This window comes from Mus caroli, chromosome 5 (genome assembly GCF_900094665.2).
Source record: "Mus caroli chromosome 5, CAROLI_EIJ_v1.1, whole genome shotgun sequence".
Lineage (NCBI taxonomy): Eukaryota > Metazoa > Chordata > Mammalia > Rodentia > Muridae > Mus > Mus caroli.
In genome coordinates, this window is record NC_034574.1 from 32,191,707 (window position 1) to 32,199,566 (window position 7,860).

General features: G+C 48.2%; 1 protein-coding gene across 2 annotated transcripts in view; it reads left to right on the top strand.

Moving 5' to 3' along the window:
• Positions 1-2,534, top strand: part of Crmp1 (collapsin response mediator protein 1) — a 50,509-nt gene extending 47,975 nt beyond the window's left edge. The window contains exon 14 of one of the 2 annotated variants that reach the window (XM_021162273.1): positions 1,486-2,502. In XM_021162273.1, coding sequence (XP_021017932.1) covers positions 1,486-1,577 — 92 coding nt within the window. In that variant the 3' untranslated portion in view covers positions 1,578-2,502. Of the gene's footprint in view, positions 1-1,485 lie in introns of both variants that reach the window. The other variant, XM_021162274.2, reaches the window with a different exon arrangement.
• Positions 2,535-7,860: the final 5,326 nt, after the last annotated feature.

A 7,860-nucleotide genomic window follows, 5' to 3' on the forward strand; every position in this document is an offset into this window, starting at 1 on the left:
TCAATGGCCTTTAAAAACAGGAACCTGTGGGGGGAAAATAAAAATAAAATCAGGAGCCACTTAAAATGTGAACCTGGGCTCTTGAGCTGTGTAAAAACAGGCAGTGGGCTAAAGTAGGTCAGTGGGTCATACCAGAAAGAGTATGTGTTAGCAACAGAGAGGGTGGGAGGAGAGAAAGAGGGTGTAGTTTTAGCTTAAATTGTAGGATAAGAAGTACGCTGCACGGGGAGTACAGTGGGTCCTGGGTCAGGGGACCCCGGGACACACCTCACTTTTCACTATCCTTTCTTGGAATAGTTACCCAAGTACAATTCTGATATTAAGGGTAGCCCATGTTACTGCACAAAAAGATTCCAAGCACAGCTCTTGAATCTTGTCTGGTATGCGCAGAAGGCTGCCTTCTGTGCTGGGAGGAGCTGGCAGACTGGCTCTCTAAGTCCATCAGGCAACTGAATACTGTAGATCTATCCTTAGATGTGGATATAATAATCTTGAGATCAAAGATAGCCCTGTAATAACAAGCCTGTGTTAGGGCTTTTGGCCCGCCCTCTGCCTGGGCCCTCTATCCCCTCTGAAGCTCACGGTGCTGCCCTCAGGGCTTCGTGGACATTTACCAAATGTCAATCCTGCTGCCAGCCGCATAGCTGATTCCCCTGCATTGCTATAAAGTTCACCCTCGTCCACTTCCAAGGCAGGGCACTGCTCTGGCACATAGGTGCAGTGTGTTAGGCTAGCAGGCATCTTCACGGTAATAGTCAGTTACCTGGCAAGCAAGGCGCATGATGGAAAATGAATGAAGTGTAGGCTGAGTCCTGAGTGGCCAGGAAGACAGACAGACAGACAGACAGACAGACAGACAGACAGATAGCTGACAATGGGACAGCTGGGAGAACCAGAGCCGTACTCTGTGCCAGGCTCTTGGTGGCCCTCCTAGTCAGGCTCTGTAAAGTCAGGGTCAGCAGGGCAGTCAGTCAGTCCACATGCAGGTACAGACTTGTGTAGTGTGCATGCACACATTTATCAAATGCCATTGGAGCAAGGGATACTGGGCAAAGGAGGGTGGGCTTCAGGGGAAAGCCAGTATGGGTGTGAGTCCTGCCTTCCCAACCTAGTATCTGTGTCCTTAGGGTATTCAGCCTGAACCTCAGCACCCTTAGTTTTGAATTGTGGGTAAAACACATATCTATCATCAGTTTGTGTGTTCTTGGCACACACCAGTGCACCATGTCTGCCTGCACCAGTAGGAACTCCCTAGTGTTTCCCTCTCTCAAGGCCAAACTATGTTGGAGTCAGAGATATAGGAGAGGGACCTCAGGACTGGCAGGTACCCAGGCGAGGTCAGGAAGGTCTACAGGTCAGGGACCCTTCCCAGAGTGAACCTGGACAGGGCCTTGAAGGTGGGTTGGAGTGAGTGTCAGCCTCAGCATGCCAAGGTGATGTGAACAGGTCTTATCTCACACACTGTTGGCTTTCTGTCTCTTTTAGGTGCCCAGATAGATGACAACAATCCAAGGCGTACAGGCCACCGCATCGTGGCGCCCCCTGGTGGCCGCTCCAACATCACCAGCCTCGGTTGACCTCAGATGAGCCAGATATGCAAGAGTGAAGGATTATGGGAAAACGTCCATTCCTTTTCCGTGTTTTTGAAGCCCACAGTTTTAGTTGGTACTGACGGAGGGGAGATTGAGTGATGCTCTTTCCTTCTCTGTTTAGGCAGAAGTGGTACTAGTGTGGTGTGTTTGCCTGGAAGTCCCTCGCCCACAGTGTGTGTTCACACCGACTCCACCTCAGAGCATGGTGCCTCCGTTTTCCCTTCCTAGTGACCCCCAGGTTTAGCATCGTCCTATACTGTTCCCTCCACTCCTCCATGACCCTCTGAGTGATGGTTCTTTTGCGCCCTGTAGCTGTTCTAGGATAGGATGCATGTTAGTAAGTTATGTATGCAAGTCTGAGCGCGCGCGGCTGATGGACATCGTCGAGGACCGACATAGACCCGATGCCAAGACCTTAGACCCCAGGGGAGATTTCCAAACTCTTAAAAATGAAGGCTCCCATGAGTCTTCACTAGAAAGATGTGGTCCCCATCCCCACCCTGACTGAGACCTGTGAAGATGCAGAGTGGCAGGGAAGGTCACGGAGCTCCACCACCCATGTCCTGTGTCAACAACCCGGTCCCTGTGGCACCTGTAACTGGCCATAGTGTTTTTTCTGGTCTGTGTGTTCTTCCAGCCAGCCTTGGGATTTGGGCCCAGCCAGGCTCACACCCAGAAAGGGGTGTCCTGACACTCCACCCAGGCCTTGAGGACGGTGCGGTAATGACTGCCCAGGCTGCCTGAGTCTCTGACCCTCTGAGGAGTTCGAGCAGGGCAGTCAGATTTTTAAAGTTTTGTACAGTTTTCCTTTGTATTCACTTCCATTTTTACTTAATAATTGACTTGTTGGTGGCTCTTATTTCTGAATTCAAAGCTTGTGAAAAAAAATAAAGAAATTAAATTGCCCGTTGATCTGAGTGGGTGTTTTCACTTGGGTTTATCAAATGCCGGGTCCTCATTCTGACTCTGTGATGACCGAGTACTTGGGACACTGGGGGTGAGAGATGGGAGAGAAGAGTGAGTACACGTCTTGGGGAAATGGGTCAAGACCCTGGGTCAATAGGCGGGCTTTTGGGTTATGCGCTGATCGACAGACACAGCTCACAGCTGGGTGTGCTTAGGAACTGGGTCACTAAGGATGATACTGGGTCACTCCTGAGCCTAAGGATGATACAGAGCAGTGACTCTCTATGTCGCACTCTAGAGCGGAGGGGCTGGGAGAAGGCTGTAATTTCTGTAAGGAGCCATGCTACTGTCCAACTAAGTAAGCCCGGGGTTAAAGAATAAGAGTGTCCCCAAGTAAAGGGCACCCTTGCAAAGTGAGTGGTAATTTTTCTCTACAGTTCCACAGAGACCCTATAGGAAAGGACATGGGGCCAGACCAACTTGGCTTCAGGGGAAAGATCTTTATTTACAGTAGCAGTTCTCTATGAGAGAAAGGCATTGCAAGGTTCTGTGAGTACCCAGGGCCTACTTGGGATGTGATGTGATAAGCAACCTTTAAAAAAAAAATCCCTGTTAGGCAGGGCTCAAGGTCTATTGGGCAGCTTGGGGCCCAGCAGGTGCCTGGCTGCATAGACATCAGCTTGTGGGGGTCACAAGCCCCACACTGGGAGGGAGGTTTTGTTCCTATTATATTTCTGTGTTTGCGATGGTGTACCAGCTTCTTAGAAACCAAGAATCCCTTCCTGTGGCAACCCTCTGACTCCTGAGGAGCTGTAGTCTCCCATCATGATCCCGGAGTGAAGTAGGTACTACTGGACAAGGGCTTCTCTTAGACCAGGCATCCCTCTCCTTAGTCTCCCTGACTCTCCTGAGTCATCTTCCCCTGCATGCTCTCTAGAAGTCCAGAGAAGTCCTGGCTTTATATTAATCAATTAGTTGATTAATTAATTAACTTATTTTCAAGATAAGGTTTCTCTTTTTAGCCTTGGCTGTTCTGAAACTTGCTTTGTGGACCAGGCTGACCTTGAACTCAGAGACCCACCTGCCTCTTATAAGTTCTGGGATTAAAGGTATGCACCACCACACCTGTTGAGATCCTGGTTTTAAAGGCTTAAAGGGGTCATAGGGAGAAGTTGAGACTTGGGACCATGAGGCCAGGTTAGAGTCTCTGAAGAGAGCGTAGAAGAGGCTACTGGTAAAGGCGCAATCCAGATACAAAGAAGATCCCGGCATGTCAGGGGTGTCAGTGCCACAGGACAGCCACCACGGACAGTAGCGTGAGCCTAGGAGGCAAGCCATGCATGCTGTAGTTGGTATTGCCAGAGAAGTGGGGCTGTCCAGGCCTTTTGAATCCACAGGATTGTGAGTGGGTCCCAGACACCAGGCACTGAAATTTTGACATTGTTGAAATTTGTTTTGCTTTGTTGTGATTGTGACTGTGCCCTGGTTCTGGTCTTTCCCTCTTGGAGTTAGGGAGTACTTCTCTCTCTCTCTCTCTGTCTGTGTCTCTGTCTCTCTGTCTCTCTCTCTCTTTCCTTCCATTCCCTCCCTCTTCCCCTCTCTCTTTCTCCTTCTTCCACCTCTTCATCCTTCTCTTTTTCTTCCTCTTCCTCCTCTTTCTGCCTCCTTTTTACAGGAGTCCATATTCAAGAGACGTGGAATTTTAGACTTCAGATACTTTAGGGAGGCTTTATTATTTTTCTTTTAGTAAAAAAAAAAAATCACACATGCACAAAACCCCCCTCGTCTCATACAATATATCCCAAACACAGTTTCCCCTCCCTTCACTCCTCCCAGTACCCACCACTACCTCCTCCCCTCTCCCTGAGATCCACTCCTCAGTGTTCCTTCAGAAAAGAGCAGACCTCCCAAGGATAGCAATCAAACATAGCACAACAAGTTCCAATAAGACGGGGCACAGACCTTCATATTAGGGCTGGGTAAGGCAGCACAGTAGGAGGAAAAGCCAAGAGCAGGCAAACGAGTCAGAGACACCCCCATTCCCACTGTTAGGAGCCCCACAAGACACCAAGCTAACAACCTTAACAAACTTGCAGAGGACCTAGTGCAGACTCATGCAAGCGTCATGGTTATCACTGCAGTCTCCGTGAGCCCCTATGAGCTCTGCCTAGCAGATTCTTCCATAGCCTTGTTCTCCGGATGTTCTTGACCTCTCTGGACCCCACAATTCTCCCCACCCTCTTCTATGGGGTTCTCTGGGCTCTGAGGGGAGGTGCTCGCTGGAGATCTCCAATTTGGGCTCCTTCTGCACCTAATGTTTAGCTGTGGGTCTCTGGTGATGATTGGGTCAGGCATTGATTTTGAGGATAGCAGAATATCATTAGGAGTCATTTTATTGATTTTTTTTTCTATCTTAGGTCTCTAGGCTATCCAGCCTTTGGTTTCCAGTCACCCTGGCAGTGTCAGTGTCGGGCATGGGCTCACGTTCATGGTGTAGGTCTCAGAGGAGACCAGGCGTTGGTTGTCCATATCCACGTGTTCTAAGCTTCCATTGCCCCCGTCCATCTTGAAGGTGGGATAGATTGTAGGTTGAAGGCTTGTGGCTGGGCTGATGTTGCAGTCTCACCATGGTAAGTTGCCTGGTTACAGAGAATGGCACTTTCATGCTCTGTATTCTTCATTACTAGGAGTCCTTGCTAGGGTGGCTCTTGTAGAGTCCTGGGCGTGTCTACTACACTGTTTTCACAATGCCTGCCAAAGCTCTCCAGTTCCAGTAGTCTCTCCCCATTCCTCCCCACACCCATACCTGACCCTTCCTGTTCCCATTCCCACCCGTACCCAGTCCACCCACAAAATCTATTTCTATTTCCCCTTCCCGGGAAATAGAAATCCATGCATTTCCCTTAGAGGCCTCCTTGTAAATTAGCCTCTCTGGGTCTGTGGATTGTAGCATGACTGTCATTTATTTAACAGCTAATACCCACTTATAAGTGAGTACATACCATGTTTGCCTTTCTGGGTCTGGGTTACCTTAGCCAGGAAAATTTTCTTTTTCTAATTCCATGCATTTGCCTGAAAATTTCATGATATCATTGTTTTGAAAATTTCATGATGTCATTGTTTTGAAAATTTCATGATGTCATTGTTTTGAAAATTTCATGATGTCATTGTTTTGAACAGCTGAATAGTACTACCTTGTGCAAATATACCACACTTTATTTGTTCTTTGGTCGAGGGACATCTTGGTTGTTTCCAGTTTCTGGCTATTGTGAATGAAGTCACTATGAATGTGGGTGAACAAGTGTCCTTGTGGTAGGATGGAGCATCCTTTGGGTATATGCCCAAGAGTGGTATAGCTGGGTTCTGGGGCAGTGGACTGTGCCAGGAAACTTGGTAAGGTCTAGTGGGTTCAGAAACTCTGATACTCTCATACCTGAGGAGGGTGGATTTCACCTATTCCTAACTGAAGTGGGAACTTTAGGGTTCTTTGGAAAGTCAGTTGGACAGTGTTTTGCTGGGACAAACACATAAAGGAATGTTTCCTTAAAGTGGACACAGGTGTGAAAGGCTAAGGCCGACTCATGAAGGAGCATTTGGATGAAGCAGACATAGGAGAGAGGATGTTCTGCCAAAGCAAGCACGTGAAACACATGTGATGAAGGATTCTCTGCTAACAACATGCATGTATTGGTTTATCTTACATTGCATAGTTGAGCTGCATTTGTCGGGACTCCATAGAAATGAGGCAAAAACCCTTCTGGTGGTGTACTGTAATTTCTTGCTGCTTCCACGGACTCTGGATGATTGGATGCACATGCTGAGGCAAGTCCCATGCTGAAGCAAGGCACATGGAGGACAGGTGGTGTTTGGAGGGTATAAATGGGACTCTACAGAGTGACACACACTCAGATACACACACACACACACACACACACACACACACACACACAGAGAGAGAGAGAGAGAGAGAGAGAGAGAGAGAGAGAGAGAGAGCTAGGCTTGCTTATAGAGCTAGCTGTGCAATGCTTGTGTGTCTTGAGTCTTCACTGATTTTGATTCCCTGAGAGAGGCACAGCTGAGAACTTCTCCTGGTGTTCCTCCTGGTCCCTCCTGCTGACTCAAGGGACCAAGGTTGAGGCCTGGCTGTCTCTGCTAGGTCCTGTCTCCATTATTGCTAACCTGACTCTACCTAACTGGACTGTTGGTGTACCCATGAGGTGCTTGTGAGTGGATCGAGCTGCCACTGCCTGCTAACCTGTGAACTGAACTACCGATTTCCAGATAACACAGATGGGAGTTGCTCCAAAGAACCTTTCTAAACAGGTCTACTTCCCCTATATCCTTCCTTTCCCACTGCCTCTGGTGGGTGATAGGTTACAGGGTGGTTAAAGCGTTTAATAACCATCATGAGAAATACGGTTTGAAATAATTAAAGTTACACTGGACCAGTTTCCTGTCCTGGAACACGTGACCATGGCACTCCATGGAGAGAACCCTGACAATCAGTCACATAGGGCCGGTGCCCGAAGCCCCTCCACAGGCAGATGAGGCATTGCTAAATCCCCAGACCAAGCCAATAGAACGCGTCTGCTTTTAGAGCCCACACCACCCCAAAATGTATACAAAACCCTGTCCAGAAGGAATCAAGTGCGAGAGTTATTTCATCTAAGATAGTCTGAGAACGTCTGTCATGTAAGAGCGGGGACACTTTTGAGGAAGCAAGTTCTCTCCCGAAGGCTAATTGAGACCCCTTCCCCTTGCTGGCTCCATGTAGCAGCCACGGAAGAGACCAGGCAGCTCGGCCAGATCCGATTCCCTCTCCCTGTTCGTGTTGGCCCACCATGTAGCGTTAGATCAACTTCCCCTCCCCTTTGAAAAGCAAGCCTCTTTGGCAACTGGAGCCTGGCCAGAGAGCTCTGCAGATCTCTGCAGATCTCTGCAGATAGTTTCTGGTGCACAGACCGGCACTCAGTGTTGGGATAGATGAAGCCCCAGTTTTCTGAGGAACTGCTATGTTGATTTTCATCGTGGTTGTCCAAGTTTCTACTCACACCAGCAGTGGAGGAGTCCCTGTGCTTCATAACCTCGCCAGCATGATCTGCCACTTGTATTACTTACCTTAGCCATTCCAACAGGTTCAAGACTTTGGATATTCTAAAAGAAAAAAAGGCTTTAGATATTTTAGAGAGGATTTGAACTTTTAAAAGGACTTTGGGTATTTTATTTAATTTTTTGAAAGCTTCTACATTTTATTACTGGACAAACCACACCACCGATTTAGGTATGAGTAAGTCTCCAGGTTAAAAATATTCACCTCTGGACTGGAGAGATGAGTTCAGTTCTCAACAGCCACATGGTGGCT